General features: G+C 35.6%; 1 protein-coding gene across 1 annotated transcript in view; it reads left to right on the forward strand.

Moving 5' to 3' along the window:
- PHTF2 (putative homeodomain transcription factor 2) overlaps positions 1 to 18,390 on the forward strand; it is a 163,112-nt gene that overhangs the window by 14,573 nt on the left and 130,149 nt on the right. The window contains exon 2 of the mRNA XM_060020316.1: positions 15,921 to 16,000. Within this exon, the coding sequence (XP_059876299.1) occupies positions 15,956 to 16,000 (45 nt within the window). The 5' untranslated portion in view covers positions 15,921 to 15,955. The remainder of the gene's footprint in view (positions 1 to 15,920; positions 16,001 to 18,390) is intronic.

The following is an 18,390-nucleotide window of genomic DNA, read 5'->3' on the forward strand; positions in this document are numbered from 1 at the left end:
TTTTTTTTTTTTTTTTTTAGTTTTAAAGGTGGGAGGGGGAATTCTCTGACGGTCCAGTGGTGAGGACTCTGTGCTTCCACTGCGGAGGGCTGGGTTCGATCCCTGGTGGGGGAACTAAGATCCTGCAAGATGCATGGTACAGCCAAAAAAAAATAAGATAAAAGGTGGGAGGATTAATCTGGTCCCTGATACTCCATCGTGGCTAGAAGTGGAAAACCGTCTTCATTAAATTTTAAAGTAATGCTTTAAAATACATAAAGTACCATTTTTAGTATTGTTTTAATTAAAACCCATGATTTTAGAATGTATTAGCTTTGGATAGCAAGAACCAAATTGTACCGTACGTTTTGACTGGATAAACGTGTTTATGTTCAGCTTCCTCAGCATTCCTGTTGTACTTGAAACAAATGTAGGAGTGTATGGTGAGTCAAAAGGAAAGCAACTAATTGCATTTTCTTCTTTTTAGAACCCAGTTCTCATTGACAAAAAATGTGAGAGAGTGAAAAACATGGCTATATTATTACTAGGGCAAATTAATGAGAAGTAAGTATTAATATTTCTCTAAAGGTGTAATAATTCAGATTTTATCATCATTGGAAAATATTTGCCACAAAGACTAAAAATACCGCTGTGATCCAAAAATACCTTTTATATTTTGAGAGGTCAGTGTAACTTAACTTTGGAAATAATAGGTATTAAAGGTTGTTAAAAATCTCTGTAGAGGAAATGTAGTTAAGATGTTAGAAGAGTATGTCTAAAAATGTCTCCTCATTGATCATAGGCAACTGAAATGGCCTTTTTCTTTTGATGGAGGTGAATTATGTAAATTGGTAAAATCAAAACATAGAGTCAGTTTTCTTTTGTCTACCCTGTGCATCCCTTTCACTGCAACCACACTACATGAGAAAATAAACTTAATTATAAAAGGAAGGCTTTATGTGTATTAAGTTGATAGTGTGTGTGTAGAAAATTAACATGAGAAAGGAGATATTTTAAAACTGAATTAAAAATTACTATAGTTATTTTCTTCTTTTTTTATTTTGACATAATTTGACTTTGAAAAGTTACAAGAATTCCTGTATACGCTTCAGAGATTAACCAAATATTAAACATTTTACTGCATTTGCTTTATCCTTATTTTTATATATACAGATATACATTACTTTTTTCCTGACTCATTTGAGTCTTTATAATCCTTTAACTATGTGAACCTCAGTTTTATTTCCTAAAAACATTCTCCTACGTAAGCAAAGTATGATGATCAAAAATCAGGAAATTAACTTTGATACAATAGTATTATCTAATCTTCAGATATTATTCACATTTCACCAGTTGTCACAATACTGTCCATTATGGCAAGAGAAAATCCAGGATCACATCCTGCCTTTAGTTGTCATGTCTCTCTAATTTACTTTAAGCTGGAATAGTTGTAGAGCTATGTTTATATGTCATGATATCGACATTTTTATAAAGTGTTGAGGCCAGTTATTTTGCTGAATGTCCTTCAATTTTAGTTTGGTTGATTTTTTTCTCGAGACTAGAGTCAGGTTATATACTTTTGGCAGGAATATCACAGACATAATGTTCTTTCCAGTACATTATATCAAGAAGCAATTGCTGCAGTTTCTCCTATTACTGGTGATGATAACTTGTATCATTTAGTTAAAAAGGTATCTGCCAGGTTTCTCCAAAGCTAAGTCATTATTTCACTCCTTGTAACTATTAAGTACGTTGTGGAGAGATACTTTGATTATGTAAATACCCTATTACTCTCAAACTTATGCATTGGCTTTAATATCTATTGATGATTATTGTACAAATCAGTTTTCAAGATGGTTGCTTAAAAGTTCTCATCACAAGGGAAAAACTATGTAACTGTGAGGTGATGGTTGTTAACTTATTGCGGTAATCATTTTGCAGTATATACATATATCAAATCATTATGTTCTACGACTTAAACTTATGCAATGTTATGTCAGTTATATCTCACTAACATTGGGGGAAAAAAAGATGGTTGCCAAATAGTGATTTTTTTTTTTTCCAGTTCACCAATTTCTTCTGTGTTTATTAGCTGGCTTCCTGGTACAAAGAAGGCTTCCTGCTCCAAAGAAAGCTTCCTTCTGTTATTTATTTATTCATTCATTCATTCATTCATTTGTATCAGTATAGGCTCATTGATTTTTTTAAATTCTTTTTTTTTTTAAATTTATTTTATTTATTTTATTTTTGGCTGCATTGGGTCTTCATTGCTGTGTGCGGGCTTTCTCTAGTTGCAGTGAGCAGGGGCTACTCTCCGTTGCAGTGCGCAGGCTTCTCATTGCAGTGGCTTCTTTTGTCGCGGAGCATGAGCTCTAGGTGCGCGGACTTCAGTAGTTGCAGGACACAGGCTCAGTAGTTGTGGCTCGCGGGCTCTAGAGCACAGGCTTAGTAGTTGTAACGCACGGGCTTAGTTGCTCTGTGGCATGTGGGATCTTCCCGGACCAGGAAAGTACCCATGTCCCCTGCATTGGCAGGCGGATTCTTAACCACTGCACCACCAGGGAAGCCCTGATTCTTATTTTATTCTTCTGACACTGTCCCTATTATTCTTTGAGCACTTTAATTTCTGACCCAACAAGTTGTTCCAGGATCACCTTGCACTGTCTCTATGCCAGCCCTGGAATCAGACATTTCTCTAAGGGGCCTTGATTCTTTACTGTAGATTAGTATTTAGAGATTTGGTTGTTAGATGTGCTTATTGCTACTGAGGAATCATTGTGTCTAGGCCCTCTTAGTGGATATAGCTAAGTGCATTGTATATGTGTGAGCATCTATGTATGTGGATGTGTGTAATACACCTATATTTTTTAGAAAGGATTATTGAGTTAACCAGTATCATGGCTGCTAAAAATTTAAAAAGTGAATATATCCTTAGGCTGCATGACCAAGTGATCATGTCCCTATTAGTAGAAGTTATAAGTCCACAGTGTTTTGCATTCTTCAAATAGGTTGTTTTGTTGGCCAACTAGATTCCAGGAATTTAGATCTTATCTGATAAGGAAGATGACCTGGATAGTGAGAGGTTTGAAAGGCATGTTATGTGAAGAAGAGTTGAAGGAGCTAGGAATATTTAATCTGGAAAAAGAAGAGATTACAACAGCATCTACTTACTATATTATTTTATGTGAAGGCAGAAGATGGAAATTTATTCTGTGCCCATTTAGAGTATATAACTAATACAGGTGAATGGAATTTAAAGAGAGACACCAATTTATCTCTGAATAAGGAAATTTTTGAGGCAAGCTCTCTTCTAATGGAGTGAACTGCCTTGAAAAAAGCCTCAAACTCAGTTATTACCTCTCTTCAATCAGAAGAAAAGTTTGCCCATTTTCGTATAGTTAATTTGTGCTGTGAGAAGTTGGAACTACTTGAAAGATGTCTCAGTATGCTGTATTTAGTGGCTTAGTTAATTGTATGTCTCATGAGATGCATCATGAGGAAAGGGTTCTAGTCTAAATATATGTAAGAAATACTGTATACATAGTTTCCTCTTGTATATTTATAATGCACAGCAACATAGTAGGCTGTGGGAAGTCCAAAGAAAACTTGTTTGACTTTTTCTAATGTAGTGGATTTAGGGGACAGGTTAGACTAGAGATGTAATCTACATATGTAGTGGTCATTACCTACACATGGTATTTAAACTAAGATATTTTGAAGCAATCACCAAGGGACTGAGTGAAGACAGAGAAGATATCAGGGACTGAGCTCAGGGAGAAGATGGGAGCCAGCAAAGAAACTGAGGAGTAGCCAGAAAGTTAGGAGCAAACCCAAGAGAGTGGTTTCCTAGAAGCTAAGTGAATAGTGTTCCAAGAGGAGGAAGCATAGTCAGCTGCGTCGTATGAGCAACTGAGACCTGACCATTGGATTTAGCAACCTGAATTTATTCGTGTCCTTAAAGAGAACTTTCAGTAGAGTGCGGGGAGTAAAGGCATGATTGGATTGAAGAGAGGAAGTGGAGAAATTGGAGGAGACAGCAAAATTTTGCTGTGAAGGGGAGAAGAGAAATGGAATAGTTGCATTTGCTGAGCACATACCTTGTGTCTTAATACAGTCATCCCTCGGTACCTGCAGGGATTGGTTCCGGGACCCCCCACTGGGGATACCAAAATCCTCTGGTGCTCAAGTCCTTTATATAAAATTGCAGAGTACTGTAAAGTTGAAGAGATTAGGCAACAGTGAAAAGAATAAGCTATACACAGTTGAGCTCATGATTCTGGTTAAATAGTAGTTGTAGTACGTTTAGAAAGTACTTTCCTCTGTGGTATGGATTTGAATGGGCTAGAAATTGAAGTGTTTGTTTCCTGATTTATAGAAAATTCCCTCAGGTTAAAAGAATGTTATCAGTGTAGTGGCTATTAAATTGTGTTGCATTCCTGAGTTTCCAGGCAGCTTGGGCCAGTTGGCTTGGTAGTTAGTAGTAATATGAAGCCCAACCCCCAAACTTCATTTTTATTAGCCTTGAATTGATGATCTGGACATATTAATAATGGTATTACATGAAATAGTGAGATTTAATATGTTCATTATTTTAAAAATGACTCAGTTTTCAAGAATAGTTCACTTGTCCCATAAGAAGTTATCTGGTATATTTAAAGCCATATGTCCTAATTTTAAATTGGCTACTATAACTATGGGGGAAGAAAACCCAGGGAACACAATTTGGTTCTTATTTCTATTTCATCATTAACCCTCCATCCACCTTCTTAGAACTAATTCCAAGCTCATTTCTTATATGTGTATGCTTTTGCTGTAGTTTCAGTTACTTATTGTAAGGGAGTGAAGTTGTTAGACCCCTGTGTTTAGTCTACCATTTTTTTCCTGGTGGTTTGAAATATTTAAATCTTAAATTACTCTTTAAATAATTAAGTCACTTGCACACCATTCCTTATATGTTCTTACAATTTAATTTCCTGTGATGATCTGGGCCTGGAAGAATCCAAAGTAACTTGTCAAATAGGTCAGAACAAGGAGAAAGTCATTTTAGACAGAGGAATTATCACCAGGTCTAGAAGGCAAGCATGAAAATATATTTGGTAACCCACATGGCCTGACTGTAGGATATGTATATGGATGGCAGATTGGAGTGGGTAGGTTGTGTGTGGAAGAAGGTAGAGATGATGGATGCTACTGATTATAAAAGCAGTGAATCTATGATAAGGTTGTAAAAGAAGGTCTTTTGTTTACTATGCTGATTAAACTCTTTTCTTACATAGTAGGAAATCATTAGAGATTTTTTAAGAAGGAGAGAAACATGTTGAGGTCAGTATTTTAGAAAGATAAATGGTGAAAGTGAAGAAATAATAAGAGACTGTCAGAGTAGTCCTGGTATAATATGGGCTTGCACCAGGTCTGTGGTAGTGGGGCCAGGGAGGGGTTATATGAGAGATGTTTTGGCGGTGTGACAGGTAGATGCATTGATTTATTCCTTCATATTTATTGAATGGTTCCTGTGTGCCAGGTAGAGAATTTGTGGTGTTGGGAAAGGAAAGGAGACAAAGATTCTAGGGTTCCTTGCTTAAGTACCAAATTGAGTAGATAATAAAAGAATAGTAGATTTGAGGAGGAAAAATGCATTTTAGATTTGTTTTCCCTGGAGGTAGTTGTAACAGCTTCACAGAAGAGCTTAAGCTTGGTTCTGTATTTTCTGTTTAGTGTCTTGAATTTATAAAAAGAATTGAAACTGGGTGTCTTCCCTTTACTTCCCTCTGTTAGAAATAACAGAAGTAAAGTTGCAGCTGTTGTTAGTTTAGAATCCTATTTTAGAATATTTAAATTTTGCTTTTCAGTTGAGTCAGGAACTCAAAAGATTGTCATTAGCACTTAAAAAATAAATGTTAAAAAATAAATTTAGGTATTAGTAAAAATGAAGTAGAATCACAGAATTTTCCCTTCACTAAAAACCAAATGAAAATACGAAAAAGTGGGTGGGGGAAGGAGAGGGCAAAAAAGTGGAATAGAAGGGCTTCCCTGGTGGCGCAGTGGTTGAGAGTCCGCCTGCCGATGCAGGGGACGCGGGTTTGTGCCCTGGTCCAGGAGGATCCCACACGCCGCGGAGTGGCTGGGCCCGTGAGCCGCGGCCGCTGAGCGTGCAAGTCCGGAGCCTGTGCTCTGCAACGGGAGAGGCCACAACAGTGAGAGCCCCGCGTACCACAAAAAAAAAGGAATAGAAGCACACGAGAAAGGGGTATGTACAACCTTATGCCAAATACTTCAAAAAGTGGAGGCCAGGAAAGAATGAGAAGATACTGGGTGTATCTGTCAAGGTTTATAATTCCAGCCCCATATCCCAGAAGCCAGACTAAGGAAAGATGAGGCCTGCAAAACAGGAGGTATCCTCACTAACACTGTCCAGCGAAGCAGATCTAAGAGATGAGTAGGAAGCATAAAGTCAACGAAAAATCCTTGAGAAGACCCGCATACTAATGCTGAGTCTCACACTTCAGGGAGCATTGACATTTTGAAAGGCACTCTTGTTAAGGGCAAGAACCAAAGCCCATGAAGGTAGGATAGCCCTCTGACTGGGGGGATGGATCCTGGTATAGGACACTTAATGACGTTTCAGCAGTGGCTGTACGCAAAGTCCAAACTAAGCTTTCTTTGTCCATTTCCTGCATTGATGGGTTATAGAAAAATAGATTAAAAGCAGTATCCAGATCTCAAATTGAAGTTTGTGTGTGATGTGTGCATGCACATGTGTGCATAGAAATAAAAATGTTCCCAGCTAAGGTAAAAAGGATGTTGAAGTTGTCAAGGAGAATCCATTAGATATCAAAATAAGTAGGAGCTCAGTGTAGCACTCCCCATGTTAAACACGATCAAGATTTTTTTAGAAGATGGCATGGTAACTCTACAAATACACTCCAGGAAAAAAATAAGTGAAACAAATGACCATGAAAAGACAATAAGACTGTCCTACCTAAGCATAACTTGTATCCATGGAATAGAGACTCCACCAAATGGAACAGAAAAAGATTTCAGAAATATCATGCAAAAATTAACATTTGCAGGTTGAAAGGCTCTGAACACCAGGAAGAAAAATTGTGAAATGTTGAAAAATGACTACACCCTAGTAGTTAGTAACTTTAGAAATAAGCAGAGAATTATTTTGGCATCCTGGCAAAAAAGAAAACCTGACCTATATGTGGTGTGGGGGGGGAATCTAGCTGACTGCAAACTTCTCAGTTACGTACAATTCCAAAAGACATTTGAACAATATTTACAAAGTTTTGATGGCAAAAAAAGTATATATCAAAAGTATTATACTCAGCAGTATCAGATTTGGTTTGGCTGCTGATAACAATGGTTAAAACTATAAGGATTTATAATCTTGGATACAAGAAATATGGAGGTAGACAGTCAGAACTGGTAAGGTGACGTCATCCGGCAACCTAGGTTCCTTCCTATCTATGAATACACCTGGCTTCTGGTCTCAATATCACTGTCCATGGTGGCTGCTGAAGCTTTGGCCATTAAAACAGCATTCCAATGAGCAGGAAATAGAAAGGGGGGAAAGAACCAAGGACTTTCTCCAACTGAGTGAGATTCTTTTAAGGGGCCTAACTTGGAAGTTCCACCTAATACCGCTGTATCTGGACCACAACATAGTCACAGCCAGACTTGGCTTAGGAAAGGTCTTTATTTTGGGCAACAATGTGTCCAGCAAAACGTTTGCAAAAGGAAAAGGAGGATGGAATAATGGGAGTCAATTAGCGATCTTTGGTGATTTTTTTTTTTTACAGGTGTCCTCTTCTTTTTTTTTTTTTTTGCGGTATGCGGGCCTCTCACAGTTGTGGCCTCTCCCGTTGCGGAGCACAGGCTCCGGACGTGCAGGCCCAGCGGCCATGGCCCATGGGCCCAGCCGCTCCGTGGCATGTGGGATCTTCCCGGACTGGGGCACGAACCCGTGTCCCCTGCATCAGCAGGCGGACTCTCAACCACTGTGCCACCAGGGAAGCCCATACAGTGTCCTCTTCTTTATCAGCCCTTTCTTCTTCTCATGTCACCTTGACTTCTATCTTCTCCACTTCATTTAAATTGCTCTTCCCAAGTTCATTCTAACCTCTGTTTTGTTTAATCCAATGATCTGTTAGCAGCCTACTCCTTTGTAAAAGACCTTCCTCTCTTGGATTCTGTGACATCGCACTCACCTGCTTTCTTTCTACTCATTTTCTGTTCTTGGCCTCTCTTGTTTCACTTCTCTGAATAGTAGTCGACTTGAGGCTGAACCCTTTTCTTCTCTAATTATACTCTTCTTAGTTGATATGTCACGTGATTTTATTGAAGTCATCTCTGAGCACAGGTCTTAAGTATACTTTAGTTTTGACAAATGCATATACCTGTGTAACCCACCTCTGATTTTAAATATTGACTATGTGTTCATGGCTTCTATACTCATATCTCCATCTTTATCTTGAGCTCAGACTCAAGTATGTAACTACTTGTTTGACATCTTTATTTTTATGTCAAATAGGTATTGTCACCTTAACAGGTCTAAAACTATTTTTTTGTATTTCATAAACCATTTTTAAAATTAATTTTTATTGGAGTACTTTACAATGTTGTTCATAAACCTTTTTTAAAAAAAATATGCATCCATCTCAGAAAAATGGTTCAAACCCAAAACCTAGATTCTTCTCCCTAATCCCTCCCCCAACCTGCCCCATCCTAGTCCATTTCTAGATCTTGTTGATTTTACCCATAAATAAGCTTCCTTTCTGTTCCTTAAAAATTCTGAGCTCATTCTCACCTCAAGGTCTTGGTGTTTACTGTTCCCTCGGCTCAGAATGTCCTCCCTCAATTCTTAGCATAGCTGGTTGTCCTCATCCTTCAGATCTCAATTCACGTGTCATCTCAGAGGGGACTTCTTTGGCTATCTTTTCCAAAGGTACCCCGCTCCATCCCAACTATATCTCCCTGTTTATTTCCTTCATAGCACCACCTCAACACAAAATTATATTGTTTGCTGTTCATTTTCTATCTTCTTTTTCTGCATTGTAAGTTTCGTCACGGCAGGAACCTTGTTTCTTGTTCACTGTTGTGACCTTAGTGCCTACAACAATGCAATATTAGTGTTCAGTAAATAAATATTTTTATTAATATATTAATTTTAATTAATATTTATATTAATATTTATTAATGTATTTATCAGATACTGGCTGAAACATCTCTAGTATTTTTCAAATTTTGTTCATGGTATTTTTAATGAGGTATAGGTAGCAATTTTTAATCTAAATAAATTCATTTTGATGATCTATTAAATCTTTAAACCATTTGACTATCATTTCATGCATTATCATTTGTTACCTGTAACACTAATTTAGTTAATGTTTTTACTAGAGGCCTCTGATAACATATCCATATTTGAATGATGACTGAACGGTTGATGTAAAAAATTTCTTGTGAGTAAATGAGGAAGTTAAACCATTTAGATTGTATTTTGTTATTGATTTTTCCAAATGGCACAACAGTCAAAACAAGAATCACTTACATAATACAGTATCAATTAAGTATTTGAAGGACCTTTTAAGTATTTAAAAAAAAAAAAAAGCCCAAAGGAATGCTACTGGTAGAGATTTTGTGGGTACGTGCTAAAGTTAAGAAACTTAAAATTCAAAGAGCTGCTTTTAAAGGACATACAGGGTGGGTTGGCTGTACACATCAGGAAGTTCTACAGAGGGTTTTGTGGGTATTAAGATTATAACTCTAGTTATTCTCTTAGATTTCACAGTAGTACAACATGCTTTTATAAATACAGATTTACACAGAAGTTACTTGGCTGTAATTTTTCTTCTTAGGTTAGGTGTTATCCTCTAGCCCTTAAATACACAGACTATGTGTTGGTTCCATGAAGGAAAATAAGAATTACAAATATTCCTTTTATGAACTGGTATAATAGAAAGTGTGTACCTCTTAGATCTCATTTTGCATTTGATTTTTCTATCCTAAGATTGGAAATGACTTTAAACATATAGTTTGTGGTATTTATTCTTCACAACATTTCCATGAAATAAAATCCTGTTCCAGATGAAGAATTTTGTAAGTTTTCAAGAAATTGTAACAATTTATAGGTCATATGATTAGAAAATAGAAACCCTGAAACTAGTAGAAGGTTTCCTTCTGTCCACACCAGGCTCCTCCTACCAGAATTTCACTTTTTTTTTTAACTTCAATATCAGTATGAAAAAATGCCTTTCAATATCAGTATGAAAGGTATGTTTATTACCTTTTTAAGGACAGAATAGCTTTGTTCCTAGTTTCTGAAGTCTAAAAATTGCTTATTTTAGCCTTGGAGGAGGCAACTGAGTTATATATAACTTTAGCATTTAGGAATAGAGGTAGACTAGACTTGGCAGGTTTGACTTTTACTCCTGTTCATTGTACTTTATAGGTCTGCAAATCCTTATATATTGGTTGATTGAGTGACATATCAGCAAATAAACGAGCCATATTAATTAAACTTCACAATGTCTTTGTACCTTTTAGTATTAGGGAAGAGTATGTTTCTATGTTTATATGCATGTCGAGGTAGTGCAGGAGTTTGACGGATAGAATTTTTAATTTCTGTCCTGCCACCTAAAAATTGTCACTCTCCATCTGGCACTACAAGAATGAAGTTGTTAGCCACTGTGGTCGCTGACCTTCAACACACCCTGAAAGGAGTTCAGGAATGAGGCACTCTGTGCTCTCGGAAAAACTGGTAGTACAGGCCTTCATATAGTTAGATATTTTCAGAAGATTTTATGAGCCCAGTTTCTTGTACACTTTCATATCTGGAAAAGCACTAAAATCATTCAGGGAGACATCTGCTCCTCATGACTAGCAGTGGTCTTCTTGTGACTAGTAGCACCCTTCTGCCAAAATGTGTGATTAATTGCATGTATCCCCACCTTTACTAAAATCACATGTATACCAACCTCGCCCCCTACCTCTTCGGAGCAGTTCCTCAGAGCTTTGTGAAAGGCTAGTCTTCCAGGCTGTAGTCCTCATTTTGCCCCAAATAAAACTTAACTGACCACTCTCATTGTTGTGCTTTTTTCTTTTTTTTTTTTTCAGTTGATAGAAAAATTAAATTCATTCATCTGTGATGGTACCAATACTTTGGTTGGCAGCTGTTTAATTTGGTTTGTAAACATTTGTGCTTAATATATACAGAAAGCTATCGGAGAGTTCTGAGGTAGTAAAGACATTGATTGGACTGCTCTCAAAGAACTTATGGATAGTGGTAGGGGCACATATACAGACAAGTATACAGAAGTCTGTACAAAACAACATATTAAGTGTAATGGGAATACAGAACAGGATGAGAAGTATTTAATGGAGGAATTTGGGAGAAACTTATAGAGAAAGTAGAATTTAGGAGGCCGTCTTGAAATCTTCCTTGTTTTGGAAAGAGAAGAACTGTTAATTTTGACACAGAGGTAGAAAAGTGTAGGAAGTGTGGTATGATTGAAACAGATGTATGAGAAGACGGTGAGCAATAATGTTGGGTAAGTAGGGGTTAGTGTGAGACTTTAGAGGGTCTAAATACAATTCTAAGTGCAGTGGGGAGTGACACAAGGTTGCTGAATAGCATAATAATGAGATTCCAAATATGTATGACTGATTTAACTAATGTTGATATTTTTGGGTGTGTTAGTAAAGGAATTCACAGGAACTCCTGTACATTATTCGAATTTTTATTTAACCTTTATTGAGTTGTGGAATATTTGACTAGATGGCACTGGTGGAAACTAAGGCCCAGAGAACTCAGTAACTAATTCAAAAGCCCTAGCTCTTAGTGTCAGAACTTGAATCTAGAACCCAGTTCTCCTGATGCTTAGTCATTGCTTTTTCTCTGCTCTCCTTCCTTTTCTGCATATTATAATGTGTTGGGTACTTAGTGAGACACAAAGGAAGAAGGATGCCTCTTTTTTTCCTTAAGAGTGTTTACATATGATTGAATGACATGTGTGGCTATATTGCTTTGCATTTTTATTTAAATACCAGATTTATTAGTACAAATCAGTGCTGGAAGAGACATCCAGCTTCAAGTGTTCCAAATGAACACTTACAGAAAGCTAGCTTCATCTTAGAGGAAGTAGGATTTGAACTGATCTAGAAGGATGGATGAGTGGAGAAAAGGAATGAGAATTACAGCACAAGTGAAGTTTCAGAGGTGTGCATAAATTATTTTCTGAGAGTAGTGAGAGTCATGCTGGAACAGAGAAATTTGTTTTAGAATTACGAGAGAAGTACATTGTAACATTATGTAGTATTCCATAGACTGATTTTTTTTTTTCTAACATAGGGAATGGTTAAAAACTTAATTTTTCTTTGGCTATATCTGTGCAAAGAATACTTGTGGGTATTTGATAGTGAGATTCTTTTTTTTTTCTTTTTTTTTTAGAATTTTATTTTATTTATTTTTGGCTGCTTTGGGTGTTCGTTGCTGTGCGCGGGCTTTCTCTAGTTGTGGTGACCGGGGGCTACTCTTCGTTGTGGTGAGCGGGCTTCTCATTGCGGTGGCTTCTCTTGTTGCAGAGCACAGGCTCTAGGCGCGGGCTTCAGTAGTTGTGGCTCGCGGGCTCTAGAGCACAGGCTCAGTAGTTGTGGTGCATGGGCTTAGGTGCTCCACAGCATGTAGGATCTTCCTGGACCAGGGCTCGAACCTGTGTCCCCTTCATTGGCAGGTGGATTCTTAACCACTGCGCCACCAGGCAAGCCCCTGATAGTGAGATTCTATTAAAGCAGACTTAACATACTGTCTCTTCATAGTCATCTTTTCCCTCTATCCTAGTCTTTGGCATTATAAATGCATTTTGTGTAGACCTTGACATAGTAAAGAGTAATTTCAGATGTTTTGACAAGTATGATGACTAAAGCAGCATCGAGAGAATTAGCTCAGAGTAACTGTCTATGGCAATATTTAAATGTTATGCCTATGGTTAGCTCTGTGTTTTCACAATTGGATTATTTTTATATCTTTATATCATCTATCAAATTATTTGATCAAAAAAGATTAAGATCCTCTGTTTAAGGTACCCAATAAGCTTAATATTCTACTTTTTTCTGTAAATTAATTTTAGTGTCAATTTAGCATAAAAAGTATTTATCATGAACTATCATGATAAAAGAGACTATAAACCTGTATTCCTGGACCGTTAGAATTAAAGAAGTTGGAAAAGCTTTAGAAATAATCTTTATTATTCATGAAATCATTTGTTGATTTATTATTTCTTGTTGTTTGTACTCATGTGTCTGTGCTTTGTCAGATGTCTGATTCAGGAATCTGTCTTAGCATGCTGTAAGACCTGTTTTAAAAATAGATATGAGCCACTCCGTGTCACTGAAAGGTTGTTGACACAATGGAAAAACTGTTAAATGAGTTTGTACAGCAGAACTTATCATTACCTGAAGAAAGGTTGTGTTTCTTTTTTTTAAACAAAATTGATTGAAATTTTATGTCCGTAAATCCAAATGAATATAATTAAAATATTTAGAACATTTTATGTACCTAGTGTACTGTTAGAGTTGATTTTCGAAATTTATTTCTTAGTGTAGCTTGGTGTAAACCAAAGTATATAAAAAAAACTTTGAGATTATTTTATTTGAACCAGGTACTGTTTTCCTCACTTCCACTGAAGCTTTTTCTTAAAAAAAAAAAAAAAAACAACTATTTGTATGACCATTTAAATATTCCCCAAATATATTAAATATCTTATATATTTAATAGATTGGGTGAATAAAAAATCCTTTCACATTTTCTATATGAAATGCATATTATTTACACTACTGGGGATTAGAAAGAGGATCTTTATTTTGGTAGATAAGCTGGAATTTTTGTCAGTAAAGATTCGGTGAGATTAAAGGACAGTAAAGTGAAAAATGGATATTTTCATACTTTTTGTAGCTTGCATTTGGTAAGGTGGGGACAGGAGAGGGAGGAGAGTTATAACCAGTTTGGAAAACATAAACTGTAGTCTTCACAGACAATTATAATGAAGGTGTAATGTTGTAATGAATAGTCTGCTGACCGAATCAAGGTAAAACCTTTAGGACAAAATGTGATTTAAGTTAATGAATTACTCCCAAAGGCCTCCAGGACAGAAAAACAAAAAATGGAAGATTTTAAGTCAGTAAGGACAAGCTTCCCCCCAGAACCCTGGTAAGAGAAATAAAGGTAGCCACATCTGACTGAGAAACTTCAGAGGAGGTGAACTTTGAAATCTCTAAATAATCCATGTGTATGGAGTGGAGAATTGACATTGCAGTCTTAGGATAATCAGGTAGCTATTTTTATTTTAACTGTCAACAGAAACTGATTGCACGTTTTTCTTCTCTAACCTGTTTGCCATGTTTAAAAAAGGAAATATAAATATTTCCCAGTTCCTGAATTGGGGAATTTTAAAATATAAAATTAATAAAATAATTATAATTGACCATCTATATTTACTAGACTTTGGTAAGCATTTTATGTATATTGTCTTATTTATTAGTCACAAAAACTCTATAAGGGATAGATAGGTACAGTTACTCCTGTTTTATAAGTGAAAGAAACTAGATCATAGAGGTGAAGTGACTTCTTCAATATTGCATATTAGTTAGTGGAACCATTTGAATTCTCATCTTTTGACTCTATGCTCCTTCTCTTTCCATGATGCCAGGGAATTTATGAGGTTTTCAAAACATGGCTTACTTGAATTTGATCAGTTAAAGATGCAATCAGTATCTTAGGAAAGGTAATAAATAATCTGGTCTCTAACACTGTCAAAAATATATGCAGTCACAACATTGTAAATCAACTATATTTCAATAAAAGTTAAAAAAATACAGGCAGTAAGTAAATTCTGCCTTAAATTTTAGAAGTTGATCTGAATATTTGAACTTGCTGGTGATAATTGTCATTATATTTGAATCCTTATATGCTCCCAAGAATGGAGTATAAAACCTCTGGTATTTTGTTTACTCTGGGCAAACTCTGTAGTGTTAGCATCTCGCCGGTTGCAGATCTGCATGTGCTAGGATTGGCTGAGCAGGGTGCTCTACTTTCAGAATTTTCTTGAGATCCTGTTTGGCCTTGGATGATCCTAATTTTTAATGAGTTCTGCAATGAATTGTGCGTTTGAACCTGTTTAAGCTCATCCTTAACACCTGCCAGAGATACCTCCATGCTGGTGTAGAATTAAGACTAGAAAAGTATTCCAGAGGTAACTGGAATCAGTCTGAAATTAATTTTCTCTAGGAGTAAGTAACCATTAAGTTTAGTATCCAGAAAGATGCTTATGAAGTAGTCTGTGGTAAATTTCTGAAGGTTAGCAAACTGTGATATCTGAGAAGTCCTTAATAGTAGCTATTCCTGTGTAATTAACTCTAATATTAGCTTAGTATTTAACGTAAATTAATTAGGTTTCTCTAGCTATTTGATTTTAGTTCAAGTTTGTGTTTACTGAGCATCAGGGAAAATTAAATATGATTATAAATTTTGGAATCTCTATCAAGCCATCCTTTAGCAACCGTAATTGATGCTAGTTCCTAGATAGAAGCTGAAGCAAAACTGATCTGTTACTGAGTGAATGGATTGATTATAAATGAAAAATTTCCAGTATAACCTGGAAAATTCTGAAATTTATTTAAAAGACTTATTTTTTAAAAAACAATTCAACTATTTTGTAAGAAAATTTAAGTGTTATATTCATGTAGAAAGATCCTTTTCTTATGGCAACTGATTTTTGTTTACTTAAGGGAACCTGTTGCTAAAATAGTAATGAGGAAGGGTGTAATATAAGTATAGTCATACACCCCTGCTGTGCAAGTAACCAGAGTGCTATGTATACATGTTGTTCAGTCTCCTTTTAGAAGGTGGAAGTCAAGTCCTTTGTATGTTTTTCTCTCTTGCACAGCCTAAAATGACGAATGTGTGATCTCAGTGGAATAAATGGCGTCCAAAGTCACAGATGCTATAGTGTGGTATCAAAAGAAGGTAAGTTGATAGTCAAAGCTTTTAACCTTTTAAATGTTTTTGTTCTAAAAACGCGTGCTTTTTTTTAATACGATGGTTTTATGTCAAGTATTACTGAAAATAAGAAAGGTGGTGCTTAGAAATATTTTTCTCTACTTTTTACTCCACATTATCAAAGTAGCTAGATTAATTATTTTCAGTTAAAATATAAACCAAATTTCCAGGATTATGAATACAGTTAGCATTTTATGAAAGCATTAAATTTTTTCTTGCATTTCTTTTGAAGAAAGCTAGGTTAACAGAGCAGTTATAATTTTATAACAAGGGAAACTATAGTTTAAGTCTATTTCTTGTAAGTCATAATTCAACAGCTGAATCTTTTCAGTAGAATAAACCTTTGGAGACTGTATTTTCCAAACTGAAATATTAAATGTTTATTTTGATGTTGTAGGAATAGTCGTCATAACTACTTAACTAGCTGTGTCATCCTACGTTTCAAAATAAGCTTTACCAGTGTAATGTTTTCTTTATAAAGTACAAATTCTGATGCCTTTTTTGAAGATACAGTAAGCTGTTTATTCCTGAAGAGTGTTGTTTACACTCTTTAAAATGTATTGTTGTTTTATGTGGTATCTTAGATTTTTTAGCTTATATAGTGAATTATGTTTGTTTTCACATTTTAAAGCGTTTTTGATGCCTTATTCATTAGGTTCCTATTAACAAAGATAATTATATATTTAAAGGTTTTCCTATGTATGGGAAAATCAGACAATTTTAAAATTTAGTTAAATTGTAAATAAATGGTAAATTAGCACACTTTAAAGATTAGACATACCTAAGAATATAGTCTGTCTTTGGATGTGTCATTTCTTTTCTGGGTAGAACATACCACAGATATACCATATCACATTTTTCTCGTAAAGTAATGAATTGGAAGTATTGATGTTGATCATACTATTAATTCAATCTTTTATGTTTTTATATTAGTGTCATCTTTACTTTTAAATTTCCAGTCAACTTAAAAGAAAGCTGAATTAAAGAAAACTATTTTTTTTCCTACATAGATCTTTGAAAGCTTTTCTCTTAATTTCTACTTATTAGTAAAAATTAGTAGTAAGTTAGTAATATTTAGTAATATTTATTAAACATTTTATCTATCGGACTTTTTAGGTTTAAAAATTTCAAACTTCACTGAAGATCATTTGTAGGATGTGTTAGATTAATTGACCTTTCTTGAGATCGGAGAGTTTCAAATATTATACTCACATTCAGTTTTAGCACAGTAACAGCCTTCTTATCTGAGGGTCGTCTATCTAGCAGCTTTGGATATGTGCAACCAAAAAATTCTCCAGAGCAACCCTAACAGATAAAACAAATTATATCTAGCAAATATAATCACATATTATGTTAGAGAGTCACCAGAACCATTAACCAGATTTGATTTGCTTTATTGTTTTCTTTTGATTTTAAATTTAATTTTCTTGAAGAATACGTGTGAATACTTTGAAAGATTTGGTATTTCAAGACTTTTTGAAAACAAAAATAACAGCCCCTATTGGTACCCTTTCCTGTCCTTGTCCAACCTCTGAGTTCTGCTCCCTGGAGGCAGTTGGTGTTTCAAAGTTCTGCTACTCATCATCCTGGTAGGGAGTAGGGGAGGGTGGGTTGCAAATATAGGGTGTGAAGTTGGGGTTTTCATAATTACTTTTCGGGGAATACTGACATTTGTGGGTAGGAATCGGATACAAAATATCATGCAATATTCTAAATTAGAGTTGGCAAACTTTTTCTGTAAAGGATCAGGTGGTAAGTGTCTTAGGCTTTGAGGGCCATAGGTCTCTGTGGAAACTACTCAACTCTGCTGTTACAGGACAAAAGCAGCCATAGACAACGTGTAAATGAATGAAATGAATGGCATGACTGTGTTTCAATAAAACTTAATTTACAGAAACCAGCAATACGTTAGATTTGGTCCACAGGCCTTAGTTTGCATACCTGTGCTCTAAGATAGCCTCATAGAGCTATCTTAGGGCACCAAAAAGAACTGCCCTGCTAAAAATGGAATAATGCCCTGTTGAATAACACTGTTTAGTTTTTTTTATGGTATTTACTTTTTTTTATACATACCTACTTTGCCCAAGTTATAAAGGTGCAAAAGAAATTAAGTCATACAACCAAAATCAGTGACCAGATACCCATATTTATACCATAACTTCCTCTCTGTTTTCCCTGCTAGTTCCATGCTAAAACGCCATGAGGGAACAAGAGGGAGAAAGAACTATGGAAAGTCTGGGTCTCTGAGGCAGCCTTCAAATTTAAGATTATTACCTCTGCCACAAAGCAATTAATTGTCACTAAATAGTTATACAGTTTAGCAATCTGAGTGGTAACTGTTATTTAGAATCTACTCA

This window comes from Delphinus delphis, chromosome 9 (assembly GCF_949987515.2).
Source record: "Delphinus delphis chromosome 9, mDelDel1.2, whole genome shotgun sequence".
Taxonomy (NCBI): Eukaryota; Metazoa; Chordata; class Mammalia; order Artiodactyla; family Delphinidae; genus Delphinus; species Delphinus delphis.